This window comes from Sardina pilchardus, chromosome 15 (genome assembly GCF_963854185.1).
Source record: "Sardina pilchardus chromosome 15, fSarPil1.1, whole genome shotgun sequence".
Lineage (NCBI taxonomy): Eukaryota > Metazoa > Chordata > Actinopteri > Clupeiformes > Clupeidae > Sardina > Sardina pilchardus.
The window spans coordinates 5,275,468-5,294,598 of record NC_085008.1 but is presented as its reverse complement, the minus strand read 5'-3'; the positions used below and the strand labels follow the sequence as shown (position 1 = coordinate 5,294,598).

Sequence of the window (19,131 nt, the reverse complement as noted above, 5' to 3'; positions counted from 1 at the left end):
AGTGGGGAGCGTTGGGCGTAAATCTTTGAAGCCTTTCTCCCTTGTGCAAGCTACTTATTACCTTGTCAATTTGTCATTTTGTCACACCTAACAGCAATTGACGAGATCTGTTTTTGTCGGGACATTAACGCACGCGCCGCTTATTTCAGGCAGCCGCCAGATGAGAGAAATGGGGAGAGAACATGGCAGACCTGCTGCAGACGTGACGCGACATAAACAAGAGGCAAATTAACCAGCTATGGAGGGGCGAAAAACTTGCCAATTACATCAGGCAGTAGGCGACCTCTAATGGACACTTAATCAACCATTAACACCTACTGTATGTGCCTGAAAATGGGGAGGGGCCTTCGTTGGTACATTTTGTTTAGTAAATATTACATCCATTAAACCCCAAAATGAATCAAACACTCACTACAGAGAACATAAATCAAGCATTAACTCTCACAAGTGGGATATTTCAGCTGCCCCCAGCCAATTACAAGACTACTTCTGCCCCCTCTTCTTTCAATAAGACATTTTCGTGCGTCTGATTTAACTCATTTACAATGTCAATCTGACATTAGTTTGTGAAGATAGTGGTGATACTCGGAGTCAGAAGCTCAATTGTTTACAGTTTCCATATTCAGACCGTCTGGACTAAACACAGAGCACTCTGTTAACATTTTTTTTCCGTTTTACACATTATGGAAATGATTCATCATTTTATCTTGAAAGTAGAATTCATTCCTAAAGAACAGAGGCCCAAATAGATCCTGTGATGTTCGGCAAATACTTCTAGGACATTTGGTTTTTGTGATTCAAGACAGGCGTTTGGGGGTTTTATCCACTAAGATTACTGTCTAATACTCTATATTACTCTGATAATTTATTGCCTTTAATAAATAATAATTCATATTTGACTTTATTTATTTCATGTTACTGTGTTATGCAAGTTGCCATTGACATTACTGGAGCTTCAAAGAATGGACTATTCATTGCTCACTAGAGATTGCTGGCAGTATGCAATTCAAAACAAAACTCAGTAAAAAAAAAAAAAAAAAAAACATCCTCAAAATACACAGACATATAAATATACGCATAGACTATACACACAATGACTAGAGAGGCACTTAGTCTGCCAGACACTACCCTAAGCACACAGTCGCATTACCAAACATTATAATGCCTTCCTTAATGCGTGTGTCTTTATCAGTGTGGAGGGGATTGGTGGGAGGGAGGAGCGAGGCTGAGGATACCATATGGTCATAATCACACACCATTAGAAGGCAATCCAATGAGGGAGATTGAACAGCAAGTAAGATTATTAGGGCTTCCAGCCTGGGAGGGCATTGAGCCCATTAAATCAGAGGGTGGGATACAACCACTCACAGGCCTTCACAGGGAGGGGGCATAGCTCTACCTCCATGCTAGCTCCATGCAGCTCCTTCCAAGTTGCCTTGCATCAGACCATTTCTACCGTGAGCATCCTTGATCACTGTGTGTGACCAATCCTCTGTTTTAGAACACAGACTAGACACTAGCAAATATCACAAATAGTGACACATGAGCATGTAGAAGCATGAGCTAATGCTATGAGGACAACAGAGAACTTTAATAAAACAGAATATTGAATATCAGCAGGTGTCTCAACCTGAGCTGTACGACTACAATTATCATCATCCTTTGTGTGCATGTATCTGCTTCACATTTCGTAGGAAATCTTCAGTGAACTGACACATGCTTGCTTGGAGATAGGTGAATATGCTTCTCGTTGCTAGTATTTGACTGTGTCTGTGTGCACGTGTGTGTGTGTGCAATGTGTATGCATGTGTGTGTGTGTGTGTGTGTGTGTGTGTGTGTGTGTGTGTGTGTGTGTGTGCACATGGCCAGCGCTGTGAGATGGAGGCAGTGTGGAGTCGACTCAAGCTGCGCGGTAATGAGGAGCTTCACACGCACATCCCGTGACTGCAAGATGACCCTTCCTCCCTCTCTCTCTCTTTCTCCATCCTCCTTCTCTCTCTCTCTCTCCCTCTCTCTCCCTCCTTCGCTCTCGCTCCCTCTAATCAGATCCCCGTTCATTTCACAAGGTGTTTATTTAATGCTACTGTGACTGAAGCTTTTCTTAATTATGTTAAATACTGTCAGTCCCCATCAGCCTCTGTGTTAAGCCAGCACAGGTCCACTCATTACCCCCATCAGCGAGCACGCCCACACACACTCTCACACACACAAATTAAACACAGCCAACATTCACACACACACACACACACACACACACACACACACACACACAGTTTCTGAACACACACAGCACACACAGACACACGTATACAAACACACACACACACACACACACACACACACACAGAGAGACAGGCATACACACGGACATTCACACTCACACAGACGTTAATGAACACATAGGTGCTAATGAGCACAAGCACATAAGTGCTAATGAATAGACTCACAAGCATGGTAATTGCACACCAGCCTGCTTTAAATATAAAAATCTTGCACCAAAACACGCAAACTCAAGCACATGCTGCATATAGGTTTCCACATTCACTGATAATGAGTAGTGCCTGTCTATTGTCTAGGCCGGAGTGCACAGTGCAGGGGTTGGGGTGTGAACGGAACACACAGAGATTTTGGGGGGAAATATAGATGCTTTGATTTGTGTACGTTAGAGAGCCTATCTGAGAATCCGCCCATATAGTGCATGACAGCATGTATTTTCACGCATGAGTTTAATTCAAATGTGAATGCATAGACACACCCAGGCAAACACATGCAAGACTTTGAGAATGTAAGTATACACTCAATTACTGTAAATCATCAGATACCTGATTTGATACTGATTCATTCAAGCTAGAGGTTTAGTCAGAGACGTTACAAGGGGAGGAGTCACAGCACTCAAAGAATCCCACATGCAGCTTATAAGGTCAAGATGGCAGTTGTCTACTAAACATATCCCACTCCTTCCTGCAATGTAAGTAACCATCATTGCTGCAAATGGCATGATTGACATTTCAGGATCTGTTTACTTCACCATCACCTTGGTAATAGCAATGCCACGAATGTTGGTGCATGCATATTGCGAGTTAACATAAAGATTAACATCTTTTTAGCCTTATTGAGCTGAGATACTGTATGTATACCATTTAATGAGATATGTATACCATTTAACTCAGATTTAAACACTGTATGCCTCTCTATTCATTTAAGCCTTGATAGTCCAAAATGACTGCCCGGAGACCTTACCAAGATGGCCCCCAATGCTCCAAGTGGTTTAATCCAAACAGGCCTCAGAGGCCACAAGTCCTTGTTCACTTCACTCTCTATCAAATAACAATTCATAATAAGATTGATCTGACACTTCAACTTTGCTGGAATTTATTTGACTTGCCGATACAACTCACTCTCTTGGAAGGCAAATATGTCTGCTGGAGAGACAATAAAAGACACGCTGGTGACCTCACTGGCCTTAAATACACAACAGACACCAAACACTGACACATAAAGCCTATTGAATATAATAGGGGACTTGTACAGATATGTGTGTGTGTGTGTGTGTGTGTGTGTGTGTGTGTGTGTGTGTGCATGGTGCTGTGTGCCAAAAGCAACAACCTGGAGGATATGCACAATGCTTCCTGTATGGCCCAGCTGTTGTGAAATTGTACACATTCCGCTGTGAAGCAGCTCACCTCTCTCCCCTGACCTCATTAGTGAACTTCCTCTTTGCAAGTCCCAGCACATGTCCCCATGCTTCAATGAGACACACATGCCTTAATGTGTCTTCATTGTGTCTTAATGTGTCTTCTTTTCCATGTTTATGTGTGCACGGTCATGTCCCTTTCATCCTTTTAGGTCTGTGTCTCACCTTGAAGAGGTCCTGTATGTTTGATCCCCTTCCCAACGCCATTCTCCCTTTCTGCCCCACCACAAGAGGAGTGTTTGCACAGAAGTGTTTACATTTAAAAGATGCAGTGAATGGCTCCCTGAGTTCATTGTTGACACTGTGACAAAAACTTCTTAACAAAATACAGGATTTCTACTGAAGAAAAAGAATGGGAGAGTGACTTTACTGAGATTAGGGGGAAGGCACGCAGATGTTGGTTATTCCAGGCCATGGCAGTTGGTAAGGGCCACCCAGATGCTGTTGCAGACAACGTGGCAGTGGCACAGAACATGCACCTTTGGCCCACTACTCAGAAGTGGCAAACCACAAGGCAAGAAATGACGGAAACCCCCTGAGTGGAAAGACTGTGGATTTCAAGTGAATTTCCTCTAAAGGTACAAATCTTTACGAGCAACTGTTTACTCAATGCGTTAGATGTGGGTTTTGGGTGGGTTTTAGGATGGCTGTCCTCTTCATAACCTACATCCAGTAAAGAATATGATATTTTAAAATCAGGCCAGTGTCAGGGCTGCTTCCTGACGTCATTCAATTCTCGAGTTGTTTTAGTTGATGAATCATTGTTTTAAGCATTTCACAGTGAACCATCCAAACACTCCTTCATGTCAAGACCATCTACTCCTCTGTTACCGCCTTTGTTTACAAATGGGAAAAGAAAACTTTTCTTTTCTCATAAAAAAAGTGAGTTTTGCTGTTGTTCAGCAGAACTTCTGTTGGCCTCGCATCTCCTCTGGCAATTGGGAGCCATCCCATCTGTACCTCTAAACCAAACCCCACCATCAATTTCTCTCCCCAGCACACAGCCGCCTTCATCCCCCCCAAGTCATGTCTCGGGCTGGCCCCTCAGATCTCCACATCCCCTCTCGCGGCACTTTGGCAGGTGTGAGCTGATCTCTCCACCTGCGAGTCAATTAAAGAGAGGAGCAAAGGAACACGCTGTGCAGTCAGCACTTTACAAGGCAACACATGCAGATTGGAGAGAGATAAAGAAGGCAGAGAGGAAATGTCTCGTAGAAAGAAAGAAAGAAAGAAAGAAAGAAAGAAAGAGAGAAAGAAGAAAGAAAGGAGGAAGAAAAGAAAGGAAATATGAAAAAGAAAAAGAAAGAAAACTAGAGAATGGGGAGAAAAGAAAAAGAAGAAGAAAACAAGAGGAAAACAAAGGAGAGGCAGGGACTTGTCTCTGGAATTGGCAGGCAACATTTGGCTTGCAAAGAGATTGATTCCCCAAAACAACAGCAACAAAAACAACTGTTCACAAAACTCAACTCAACTGAGTTTTTTTTTTTTTTTTTAATCTGAACTCACAAAACTCCCTAAACTGACAAAACACCGAGAGCGTTGCACCTGAAGAAGACGGACGCTTCAGAAAAGTGCACTTGAAGGGAATCCTCATCCCCTGAGGACCAGCGTCGACTGACGGACATAAAGGGGGAGTGAAAGAGAGGGGGGGCGTGGGGAGGGAGTGATACTCTTCAGCCTGGAGAGCTTGGCCGCGGCTCAGGCCTCCGCTGCCCCTGTAGGGGCCAGTCAGTCCTCCCTGTCTTTCTCCCTCTTTTCTTATCCTCTCCCGTGGTATCTGAATGCCTTTGATTCATCTACTGTTGTTCCAGCGTTTGAAAAGAACAAAAAAAAAACACACACACAACTGTCCACTTAGCTGCCCAAAAAGCATGGGCTTTGAAGTCCAAAATCTGTAGTAAGCATACCTTGGAGGACTACTCTGTCAGTATGACAGGGAAAAGGGGGAAAGCAGAGCAGGAGAGAGAAGAGAAGAGAAAAGGGGTGGAGGGGAGTCCAGAAGAGACTGGAGGGGGAGAGAGAGTTAAGAGGGCCAAAGTAGCGAGAAGAGGAGATGTAAATAGGAGAGGATAACCCATAGGAACACTTTCGTACTCAAAGAAGGATCTTTGATAGCTCAGGAGACCTAAATGTGATCTAATAATTAGGAATCAGTTTAAGATAACAGATATTTAGGCTAGTCATATTAAATGCACTTCATTGTGAATGTGCGTCTTTACAAGGGCTGCAACTATTTTGATTATCAATGAATCAGTTTGTGTCATTTCTTTAAGGGAAAAGTATAACAATTCTGATTGTAGCTTCTTAAACTTTAATATTTTCAGATTCACTTACTCCTGACAATTTCACTGCATTCTTTACTTTAGTAATCAAACAACTAATCAAACAATCAAGAAAATAATAGTTACTTGCAGCCCTAGTCTCAACCTCAAATGGTAAACTTGTTGAGAAAGAAACAGAGGAACTGAAGACCATGGTGCATCTACTGTAAGAAGCAGGAGGTTTCATCTTAAAGGTCACTTTTAAACTATTGTCTATGAGAGAGTAAATAGATACAGTAAAAGGGAAATGAATGAGAACGATGAGGAAGTTGAATTATATTATATTATCTAAAACTAGAGAAGAGGTGTGTAGATCAGAGGAGTTGATGCAAGTTAAGGGAACTGACTTGTGGCCTTGGGCGATGATCTAAGAGGCATAAAAACAGCTGTTTCAAGAGCTGTAGTCACTCAAATGAGAGGCTTTTATCCATTAGCACCCCATCACCTCAGGAAGAATACCCTCACACTCACAACACAACACAAAACTTGTGTTAATGATAATGCTTTTGATTTTCCCCTCTACATTGCTTTGTAAGCATGTCCTGGTTAGTGACCAGATACAGCCTCAAGCTAGGCCTCATTTTAACACAAAGGGGAAACAAAGGAATCCTCACAATGTAGGATGGTGCTGAGTCTGGTAAGGTATGCATCTGAGTGCATGCTTTAAGGCATTTGTGCATGGGTGATGGGGTGCCTAAACTGAAAGCAGAGAAAGAATTTAAGTTGTAAGTTAGGTTTAACAACATTTCATTTATATCTGCTAAACATAGTATTTCATGAAACAGTTGCAAAAACATATGTATGCCTTCCAACCTATCAGCCAGGGATATGAGAGCCAAAGCAATATCCTTTCCTGAGTGTTGGCTACACACACACACACACACACACACACACACACACACACACACACACACACACATACACAAAATGGGCAGATGCACGCACCTCACCCCTTACATATATAACCATCATTCACAAGCTCTATTTCACAAAACACGGTGTACTGTATGCCAACATTGTGATACACTGCTCTCTATCACGCTATCTGCCTGTCGGTTGGTCTCTCTGTCTCTCTGTCTTAGTGGATTTAGACATAGCAACAATACTGCTATCAAAAGCAAATACAGGGTGGCTGGCGTGTGCAGACGGTGTGTGTATTGTGCTGGAGAGTGCAGGTACGGTTGTTGGCGCACACTAACAGTTCAGTTGAGCACCGACAAAATCACCCGAATTGCATCTCATTTATCATTAAGCTTTCACTCCATCAAGCATGACATTCACACCTCCTTTACGCAGTGAAAAACAAAGCACAGATGAAACTGGCAGTCCTTTCATTTTTCACCCCAAGGACAAAATATCTGTTTTTTTTATGTTAATTCTCACATTTAATTTATACATAACAGAATCTTTTTTGACACAGAGAGGTGAGGGATCTTGCAGTGGTGTTAAAAGATATAAAGACATGTATCATTCAACTGGCTTTAATAGTAAAAGTGTGTTCACTTTGGAGAAGGGCACACTCCATTCACTTTGATTACTGTTGAATTGTTTTGTCCCTCTGCTCCCAGTGGTGCTTTGTGTTTTTGGAGCCTGGTATGATAAACGAAAGCCATGTCGCCACAGCGATCTCCCCTGGCTCATTATTTTCCACTCTGCCGTTAAGGACGCTCTTGTTGGGCTGTGATCAATTTGTGCTGAGCCCTGAGGCCTCTCTGTCTGCCGCCATGGGGGTAAATACGCTCGCACCGGCAGCCGCTGGGAATAAAATGCTACAGCACGGCAAACAAAAACAAACAACTTCCGTTGAAAATCAGCACTGAATGGAGCACACCTGGCAAACACCGGAATTTTTTTTAGGAAAGATGCACAACTTGTCTGCCAAAATAATCTGTCAGTCAACTCAATCCATGTCAAAACTCTGGTGAGGCAAGCAACACCTACGCAACTCTAAGCATCCAGCCAACGGAACGTCCCACTCATTTCTGCATTTCTGTCATTTCTGTAACGTAACCTTTAACCCTTGATCTATGCAACTGAATAGTTTGTGATACAACTTTTCAGGAAGAATGTCCACTGGCAGCAAGTGACAGATCATACGAGCAACAAAATAACCTGTCAATCCTGTTGTTTGCACTCAAGATGTCATTTGGTACTCACAGCACACAACAGCACACGCAGAACTCAGAAGAAGTGACTCAATGCACATTATCTAGCCTGCGTCGTATTGATAATGCCAGAAAAGAAAGCCAAAGCATGTGCACTTGACTTTCTGTTCAACTATAACAGTGTTTCAAAGGTTCATCTGGTCTAACAGGTGCATTGAAATTTCCCCACCCATTATATCAATCAAACATTTGCATAAGGTTGAGGATGTGACAAACCACCACAACAGCCTATACAGGACAAACTTGATCATACATCTCAGGAGTCAATGATAAATAAGTTGATGTGACAAATAGATGACTTACTGTTGTATAAGAAACAAAATTGGCTGTCTGTGCCACGCATAACTCTCGAACCACTCATCCGACTGACCTAACATTTGACACAGGTCTTGCTAATGACATGCGTGAGTGCAGTGCAAAGTTTGGTCGTTTCTGGACAAAAAATGACAAAGATATAGTTAAATTAAACAAAATACAACTCTACCACAATCCCACAATTCTACCGCTCTCCGCACTAGCCACTCCCCCTCACTCTCACTTACTCCAGCATAGAAACAAAAAAGCCCATTTCGCTGACAAACTCACGTGTTGCCATTCATGGAAATTACGATATCTCACGTAAACAACGGACCGTTTCAAGATTGTTCATGTTGGATAAACATTCATTCAAACATCACTTCCGAGTTCATAGCACTGGCATGGCCATGGTCATGCGGTTAGCTTTAGGCTATCATTTCCCAACAACAGCAAAAACGCATGGGTAGGCTACAGTATGTAATGTGTCTAATATTGCTATTAGCTGCAACTCAAACGCCTTTCCCCTTCCCTTTTTTTACTTTGCAAAGAGAGTAAAAAGCTCTACTAACTGCACGGGCCTGATTCTACATCATCACCAATCTAACATGATCTACCTGCATCAACGTCATTGGGCAACAAGTTTCTTGGAAAACATTGTTTTGCACGGGCACTGCACTGGTAATTCTAAAATTTGAAAAATAAATCTCATTTGTGTTTAGGGTTGAAGAATTCTGTGAACTTTCAAAGATGATAGCTTTCTCTGTGAATTAAAATGCAACTTATTGAGGCCACATCCATGTACTGTGCATTCTTCCATCACAAACACATACCATTTGAATCCTGCACACTACAGCAAGACTACAGCATTAGAGCCCAAGGGCTACATCCATTAATGATGTCACTGGGGTAAATATATTTGATTGTGGAATTAAAGTTTAACTGGAAAATATTAAATCAAAATGTATTTATACAGTAGCTACTGTAGCTAGCTGCTATATCAGATACTAAATGTAAGCTAGCATTTCAAACACCATTTCAGTGACCATTTAATCCACCTTAGAATATTGCAAATTGTTCAAAACAGTTTTAAAATGTCCTTGTGTTCCCATGGAAAGTTTGTGGAATGTTTACAGAAATGTAAAGGACATTTTGCATTGAGCTCAGGTAAAGGAAATGCATAAGTCCAGTAATAAACATATATGGGTTATTAATTACTACATTATCTAACATTGATCAATGACAACCAGATATATAGGTTTATTCAAGCCATAACCATCAGCAATTAAAAATCTTTAGGGCTCATTAACAAAATCATTTATCATGTCAAATTGTTAAATCCAACTCCTAACCTCCAACATTGACTTCCAGTAGTTAAACACATCGACATCTATCTCAAAACCGTATCACTTTAGATAAAAGCAATAGAAAAATAATCAATTATAAAAAGTTGGCTCTTAGTTCTTTATGTCAATATAGTGTACATCATGTTTGAATTTCAGGGACTGGATACATGAGTTGGATCACAAGCGCAAAAAGTAAACGTCTGGGGCCTACAACTAGCGCTTTTATACCAGAGTTCGGCTCAATTTTAAATTCCTCAATTTCACATTCCTCTGGGCTGCCCTCTGTTATTCTACATTATACAACAATTGGGTTCTAAGAAGCTGTTTCTTTGTTTCTGATTGGCCGAGAGACGTTCCATGAGTTGAAATATCCCACGATAATCCACTCGGACTTTTCACAGCTAATAATAAATCACTCCGCGATACAATGTCAAGTTGTGAAGTGTAAAACGAACTGTCACGTTGCATCCAAGCTGAAATACAGACGCTCAGAACGTAGAATATGACGGAGGTGGATATTAGCTAGTTGGATGGCATGTAGGCTAAGTAAAATAGTGATGTTTCAAAGCTAAAAGCATGTCCTAACAGACGCAATGCGAGCTAACGTGTATTGCTTGACAACGGGAGAGATAGAACTAACGACTGGCTTTTGGCCATAGCAACGTGCTTTTAGAACTAACGACTGGCCTTTGGCCATAGCAACCATCCATTTAGAACTAGTAACGGCAGTTTGTCCTGCAAGTAATAGAAATTTGTGGCGGAGAGAAGTAGTTCTACAAACAAGACAGTTTTAGCGATCTAAACGTTTACATTATAATGGGAAATTAGCGCAAAAAACAAGTGGTAGAATTGTTGTATAAAAGCAATATAGCACTCGTGGTCGTGGGTTGTTGCTGGATATTCCCACGGGTGTTGTTGCCTGCGCCACTCGGCCTCCGGCCTCGAGGCTACGGCCGAACAACACCCGTGGGAATATCCAGCAACAACCCACTCCCACTCGTGCTATATTGCTTAAATGCGCTGTGCATGCAAATTGAACCAAATACAGCCCTTCTCGTTCTCTTTTCTGCATTGTTATAAAATATATTATCGACCTCATTGCGTAGAACATTTAATAAAACATTAGATTTTAGAGCATCCTTCACTGGCTTATTGTCACTAATGTTTCTAATGTCTTTTCAGTGACCCTGGCACGGTAATTTTGCACCTTTGAGGCCTTGTGGGCTGACAGCCATTAAATCAGTTCAAGTATGGATTCCATTTGAGAACACTGAGTGACGGAAAGGCAGACAGAGGACAGAGGACAGGGTGGAGGAGAAATGGAGGGACAGAGAGAGAGAGAGAGAAAGGGAGAGGAGGCCAATATGCCCCAGCTTACTTACCACCATGAACAGGCCTTGAATCAATGTGAGCCTGGCTGATTCACGAATAACTCCAACGAAAACAGCCAGATTGGGGAAACTCTAAATTTAATTATCAGTGATGTTGTTAATGACCCCATTAGAAGAGGAATAATGGGGAATTAGCCTGGTCTGTGTGAAGAATTGCTTGTGTGACAGCCATCTGGCAGAAAACGACACCCCCAACCCCCAATCCACGCACTCAAAACAAAAATAGACAAATAAAAAACAGGACGATGGTGCAGCCAGCAGAACCGCCCAAACTAGGACCTGAGACCCAGCCAGATGGCACCGCGCACTCTCACTTCCCAAACCACTGTGGCCTCTCCGATAATGCTACAAACATTTCATGCAACTCATATACAATAGGAAAACAATCTCCCTTTATCTCTGACCCTCCCTCTCTCCGTGTTATCCCCTACCCCCAGTGTCCCCCCTTTTGTGTGCATTGAGCCTCCATGTTTGTCCTGTCAGCTCCGGTATCAAATGAAGGCGCGCTGGGAGTCAAACAGCTTGTTCGCATGCCGGCGGAACAGGCAGCGGAGGTCGATCCATTAGCAAACATTAGTGCACTTTCAATTTGCAAGGGAGGCATACGTTTACGTGCGTTCTCCTTAGCCCCGGCTTGCAGAGCTGATGGGCTCAATTTCGTTAATTTATCTCTGTGCTCAGCGATGTCCAGTAATGGATACGCGGAGCGTGCAGAATGGCTTGGATCGTGGTCGAGCACGTCGGACAAGAGAAGCCAACGTGCTCTAGCCGTGCCAGGACCAGAGTTTGCTCAGGCCAACTTCTGAATGTTTTAAAACCTCCAGCCATTCTGTGTCTGCCTTGAGAGGGTGATAGAGATGATAGCGCACAGAGATATTTGTAAAGTTACAGCACTTCATAAACGCTACAGTCAGAACCTGAATTATATATGAAAGTAATATTTGAATGCTATTTCATGATTGATGAGAAGACACTATGTGATTCACATCAGTGGCGACTTCACTAAACCAACTAATATAATAACTGAGGGTGAATGATATCAAGTGTCACCATGGCAACTGATATTGTCCTATGAGGAAACCATCAATTATCACCCTACAAAAAGTGCGAAACACAATGGCATTCTTTAAAAAATCACTAATTTGCCCACATATTAAATACACGATTTGTGTATACTCTAGCCAACAATTGTTTCAATAGTGACAATTACAGCTCATTCCACAAAGTCACAGATATTCATATTCTATTGAGCAGTTCTGTGTTAACCTCTAAGGCAGACAAGCTGATCCACGCTAAATCAACATCCTCATATGGAATGTTCCACCACACTTGCCAAGAAAACACATTCAGTCATAATGAAACTCAAACAGACAAACTCTGCAACCCACAAACAATAGAGCTGGGAAAATCAGGTGCCCCAGTTCATCATATACAGCTCTTCTAAATCAGGTCAATAAAAACAAATTTGATTAGAAGGGCGTTGAATTGGTGCTAGGAGAAACAAATAAATACAATAAAAGACTTCTGTAGCAAATGCAATACGACCAAACTAATGACACACTATGGGCATCGTCATTAATCACATTGTGTTGCTATCCAGTGCATTTCACACCTTCAAAACTGTCTGTGCAATCTGGGTGAAGAAGACCCAGGAATGAAGAGCGGAGCTGACTGGAATGTCAGGAAGAGAAGATGGACCGATTCTTAAGCTTCACCGCAGGCAGACAGATTGTTTCAGGGCTGATTTGAAATTTATGGATCACTGATACAACGCCATGAGTCACTCTGATCCTCAAAGAGAGCAACATCCACCTGCATGCATACGACTTCAGGGCCACTGCAGCAAATAAGGGTTTGAATAACAGAACACAGGCAATAACCCCAACACAATACTGTCAGAAAACACAATTACTTGGTTTCGTCAGAAATAGATCAGTAAAAAATGGTGTCCATCTTTGCATCGTGCAGCCAGTCTGACATCATGCTTTATTCTCATAATTTGATTTTATACGAGCGCGCTTCATTGTGTCTACAATGAGTGTGGCTGTATGAGTTTGGGTTCTAAATGTATTGATGCCGCGGATGTGTGTCCTTTTGTGGTTAAAGATTGTGTTTATCTACTGCAGAGGAATATCAGGCAAAGGTGGGTAGAGTAAACAAAAGTAGTCATGTCACTTGTTTCTTCTAATCTTTTAACTCCAGGTCACCTTTTTACCCATTATATTTGGGGTTCTGCTCAAAACATGGCATTTTAAAATGCTTTTCTGATAAACACAACGTAACAAAGCCATCTGTGCATTCAAATTCTAGGTCACATTTTACTAAATAAAAAATATAGAAATTGCTTGCTGCAGGGCCTGCTCCTGGGCATTTGGGTGCCCTGAGCCGAATTCTTTTCTTTACTTTATTCAGCTGAAATAGTAAATAAAATATTTTGCTGACCCTTTAACTTTGCTTATGTTTGCATTCCATTAAAAGTCTGATCTTTTACCAAGCTGATAAATGGGAGGGCAGTTTTCCCCTGTATATTGTTGAGACATTTTTAACTGATGTTCAGCTGCCAGGCAACTATAAATATAAAAGAATGTCCATTAGGTATTGTACTGAACAAAATGGAGCTGTGTCTTCGCTTAGTTTAAAAGTGCTACAAGTCATGCTATAGCCTAGGCCTACAGTACTTGCAAGAGCAATGACAGATTGTAATAAGTTAATACATCTCAACATACACTTGTCTAAACCTCATATTCACAAAGTGTTGCTGAGCTAGTTAAACTGCTGATGCCTTGCATGTTCCTGCCATGAAAATGCAATAATTAACACCCCAAGCAGGCCATTTTCCACTGATGTCCATTTTGAGACGTACAGTACGTTTTCTGATCAACTTCCATTGGACACTAATGCCAAGTGCTGTGGTTCAATATGTCTACACCGTTGGCTCACAAACCAGGGGCCAATGAAGCATTTATGTATTTATGTAGCCAAAACGATCAATGTTAAAGGCTGGGAGCTGTGCTTATACAAATAAAACTAATTTGATATAAACGTAGCAGGAATTTGTTTCAGTGTCATCCTTTCCAAAATGATTATTCATAGACATAGATAGAAGAGGACCATTTCTCGGTCTCAGCGAGAAATGGTCTTTGTTTTTTTAAAAGTTGATCAGCAACAATGTGAGGTTAGTGAGAGCATCATTGTTCCCCTTTGCTCAAGCAATGGCCTTTTAGACCTCACTAATATGGGAAGTCTCTCTGTGTAAATAGGGACAAAGCTATTCAAGCTATGACTGCCTGGGCATTGATCCCATGACCTTGTGATTACTGTGCTCTAACAATTCAAACAGAGGAGAAAACAATGTGCTAGGTATGCAACTTGGCTCAAGTTTTTTTGGAGTTGCAATGGAGTAGTTGCAGCATATGGTCATGGCAGGACTTCATACGACACAGAGGTCAGATACATCATGGAAACTGTTTAAATATACACTTGTGGGAATCAGTTTTAGCCCGAAATGTTTGTTGGAATCAGCAAAATTCAAACCACTTCAGTAATCTGACACGTGACTAGCTCTCTGTGACCGGAGTCAGAAATGACATCACTGACTTCTGCATATCATTGCTAACATTACCAGCCAGCAGATAACTCCAGTTCTCCATACCTCTTCCTTCCTCTAAATGACCAGGTTAACCACAGATTCCAATGAGGGTTTTGCCAATTTCATTCACTTTGCTCAGGGTTACTAGCTAAGGTTTATAAAACATATTCAAGTGTACTCCTGTCCATCAGTTGTATTTAAATAAGATGATAGGTGTCAGACTTACCAGTGACTGTAACTTTGCAAGTGTCTGAACAACAGTCTTCTGACAGAACCGCATATCCATTGTCCATAATTCAAATTTGTTCTGCTCAGTTTGAAGTCTGAAGTATGTCGCAAACATAAACAAATGAACCCACTCCCACAGTTGGGCACGAGCTTCTCCTCTCAGTCACTGTGATTTTAAACGCATTCAAACCCAGACAGCTTGTGCAGTTTTCTTTCCTGAGGAATTCTGCCTCTGCTTCCTTGTCCGTGGATCTTCTGGGAGCCAGATTCCATTCAGTGATCCATTGCCATACAAAATCCTCTCTTTCTTCTTATCACACGTTTGCTTTCTGTCCGTTTGTAGTCCCTTTGTAGCAACTCTGTCAGCTGATTTTACTTCAGCCTGTTACAACGGGCTTTGGCCTACCAGCAGAGCCCGTCTGTTTTTGTTTTTAAAGGAAGTAGAACACGCTTGTGCAGCCAATCACAGCTGTTCTCCTCCTCTGACAGGCCAAGCCCTGACAGGAAGTGAGCTGCATTTTTCCTCGCTCAGTCTCTTGTGTTTTGTGGCAATCCACTCTCTCGTTGTCTGTTTGGTATGGTGAGGAGGAGGAGGAGATTTACTGCCTGAGGATCCTGTGAGAGAACAGAGAGAAAGCAAAACAGAATGAGCAATACGAACTTTTCGACAAGACAGGCTTTGGATGACAAAAAAGACAAAAACTGTTTAGAATACCCAAGGTAGAATGGATTGGGAGTTTTAGTTAGAGGACTTTTTAGTCAGGAAAATACCAAGTGTTCCACAATTTTCCCCACTCACACACACGTCTTCAAACCACAGTCAAAGGCACAAACTCCTCAGTGCATACAAACACACACACTTCCTCTACAGAAACCTATCTACCAACCAGCCTGGACAAGTCTGACTGTAGGTGGTGGAAAAGAACAGTAAATAAAAAAATAAAAAATAAAAAAAACAGGAAATAATGAGTAAGACATTTTCACCAGTAATCCCCATCACCACTCATGCATATCAAGAATATGCTGAAGTGTCATGGATTGCCACATAAGGGAAAACCCTTTAGTCTTGCTCTGAGAAAGTAAAAACATATCTGGCCATGGAAAAAAGAAAAAAATAGCATATCCTGTCTAGTGGTTTTCTTCTTCATCCTATCGCACATACGTCCACAGTCATTTGACGCAGATAGCCAGAAATGCCACAACTACTCAACAAAACACAATGCTTACCCTGTGAGTGAATCCCACCAGGCCATTTTCAAAGTCAAACACGCGGCTGTGAATCATCAAGCCTGTGCCCACGGGAGCTTCCAGATACCTTGGCTTTAATCAGCTGTGCTTCAGAAACAAGGCGGTGTTGTACTTACAGATATATCCATTCACTTGTAGTCAAATAACTGACATCCCACTGGGGAGGTTGTCTGTAGCTGTGTCAGAGCTGCAGCTGAAGGCCTCTTTATAGACCTCCAATTCACAAGGATCTTTCCTCCTGTCCTGTCATGTTTTCATATCCAGCACGAGCAATGTAGATTTGGGCAAAGGATTAACTGACACAGCTCTGGCGTTGCAAAGGCCAAGATTACCCTTTCCTCATATGTAATTTTTGCTCTAGAAGAAATAGCGCTTTTATTCAGTTTTATTTTCCAATCAAACTGGCAAAATTATGTTATTTAGCAGAGTAGTCATGTGCACATCCAACCTATTTTGAGGGCAGTGCAGGACAAATGTACGCAGTAAGCTGAAAAGAAGAATAAATATTGGTTGGCGTACTTACCAATATTTAATTGGATTAAAAACATTTCGACCCACCAAGGTCTTCTTCAAGCAAACGGTTAACATGTTTGACAGAACGATATATGTACGCTATACATGACATCAGCTGACAATGTGAACGTGATTAGCCTCAGCCGAGTCCACTAAGCAGGCCACATAGCCACAATCATAGAGGTCCTGACGAGCCTGGTGAACCCCCATCTAAAAATAATGATTTGGGCCCTAATTTGAATGCTTGGCAAAGTGGAAAGTCAGTGTATGAACAAGTTCTTGTGCATGATGTGGCATGACACAGCTTTTGGCTGACTTGGGTTGTGCATACAAATAATTTAAAATATTTAAAATAATCGACAGTGTTATTCAGATATTATTCGGTTATTCATGTTGCCAACACTGATATTTTGAAGGTGCATTATCAACGGCATAAGGCGGATAGCATCTGGTCATTCCAGCATAGTGTGCTTAGCAGCTAGTCCCTAGCAATGCAGTTATTAATTAGACTGTAAACTCGATGGTCTCTCTTTTATTTCCTGTTTATTTCTCTGCATTGTGTACCCTCACATAGGGCTGGGCAATTATACGATCTCGATTTGTGATTGCGATCAAATTAAGTTCGATCACGGTGATCAGCTGTGGGTATACTTTCTCGATAACGTGCATAACATGATGAAGCAAAGTGCACGACAACCAATCACAACCCGCTTTCCTGGCACCGCGCTGTCTGCATTAACCCTATGAGCCCGATGGACGCAAAGTGCGTCAAAAGTATGAAATTAAAATAAAATCATGAAGTTAAATCAAAGTATATCATATTTACAGTCTATATTGCTCTGCGTTCACCCGCGCAGCCAGTACTCTCGCTTGAATTACTGGCGAACCCGGCATCGCACAGACATGACACGAATATCAAATAAAAGAGGAGAAACAGAGCCTTCCATCGATACATACAATCCTCAATCCTATTGTGTTATCAAAACAGAGAAAGTGACAGACAAATAATAATGTCATATAGCTTCGGCTACCATTACTCTCACTTGATTTACTCGTGAAACCGCGATCAGAAAGATATGGCACGCATGTCAGATGAAAGAGGAGAGCTAGAGCTATCCGCAGATACCAAATACAACCTTCTAGGCCATAAGACGAAGTGCTTAATTTAGCTCCACTTGCCCCATGTTTTTATGTGGCATAATAGCCGTTCATAATCCAACGTTATCATGTGTTTCTCTATGGCAAGTCACGTTCATAATACGGTTTTGAGATCCTAGCAAACTCCTGTATGGTATCCAATTCAAGACTCATATTGCATCCAAATCTGTTTGACAAATAAACACTTTTTTGCCTTTACTTTGTTCATTGCAATTTAGTAAAAAAAATATTATAGAGATTCATCATCTGTGCACGTCATGTGTACTACCACGCAAACAAGTCAGGTCAGATTAGCTAGTGTCACAAATATGGAGCGCAAAAAGTGTCAAAAAGTAATTTCTCATCACTAAATAAAAATTGCCATTTATTTCTGGAAGGCACACACCACATATTTATGTGAATTGCTCAGCCCCAAAGTATACCTCCACCATGGTTCTTATTGCCATTTCCAGGGCAGTCAGGCCTACACAACCATTTAAGTCACGTCGAGCTGTCAGCTTGCTGTGGTGAGATATAATGTAAGAATTTGTATAGTATGCTTTTTAAATTTGTATTATTTAAAAATCGAAATCAAATCAATGCAAGTATTTATACATGATATTGTGGCAGATCTGGGTAGCCTAGACGAGGCTGAAAAAAACAATATGTAGCATGTGTGAATGGCACTTACAATGACCAGGATAAATGCTTCTAACTAGAGGTTGTAAAAATTCCCTTAAAACAGCCTAGAGCTCATATTAATAAAAAACAAACCTCTGGTTTCTTTCTATTTTATTCCAGAAGGGAGGGGAGGGGGGGTCTTCTGATAAAAAAAATTGTGATTAAAAATCGAGATCGTTCAATATGGGAAAAATAATCGTGATAACTTTTTTTGCCATATCGCCCAGCCCTCACACATACATTACATAAACAGAACAAAGAAACTGATTTTATTTTTTTGTTTTTAATTGCGACTGCAAGATTCTAACTTAGTTAACATTTGCGCAGTGACATAGCTGAATTTCTACAATGACTTCTATGCTAGTATGCTATGCTATGCTATGCTATGCTGCTTCTGTGTGTTTTAACCTAGTAGGAATAATAATGTCCAAATAGTGTATCTCAAATGGTTTATTTGACAATCTGTGCGCACCCCATATAGCTGACCCACCAATGTTTGTGCTAGGATCTTTCTCATGGTATAA

At 41.4% G+C, this 19,131-nt stretch overlaps 1 protein-coding gene across 1 annotated transcript in view; it reads right to left on the bottom strand.

Moving 5' to 3' along the window:
* Positions 1 to 15,643, bottom strand: part of LOC134102294 (uncharacterized) — a 99,069-nt gene extending 83,426 nt beyond the window's left edge. Inside the window, exon 1 of the mRNA XM_062556361.1 lies at positions 15,027 to 15,643. Within this exon, the coding sequence (XP_062412345.1) occupies positions 15,027 to 15,093 (67 nt within the window). The 5' untranslated portion in view covers positions 15,094 to 15,643. The remainder of the gene's footprint in view (positions 1 to 15,026) is intronic.
* Positions 15,644 to 19,131: the final 3,488 nt, after the last annotated feature.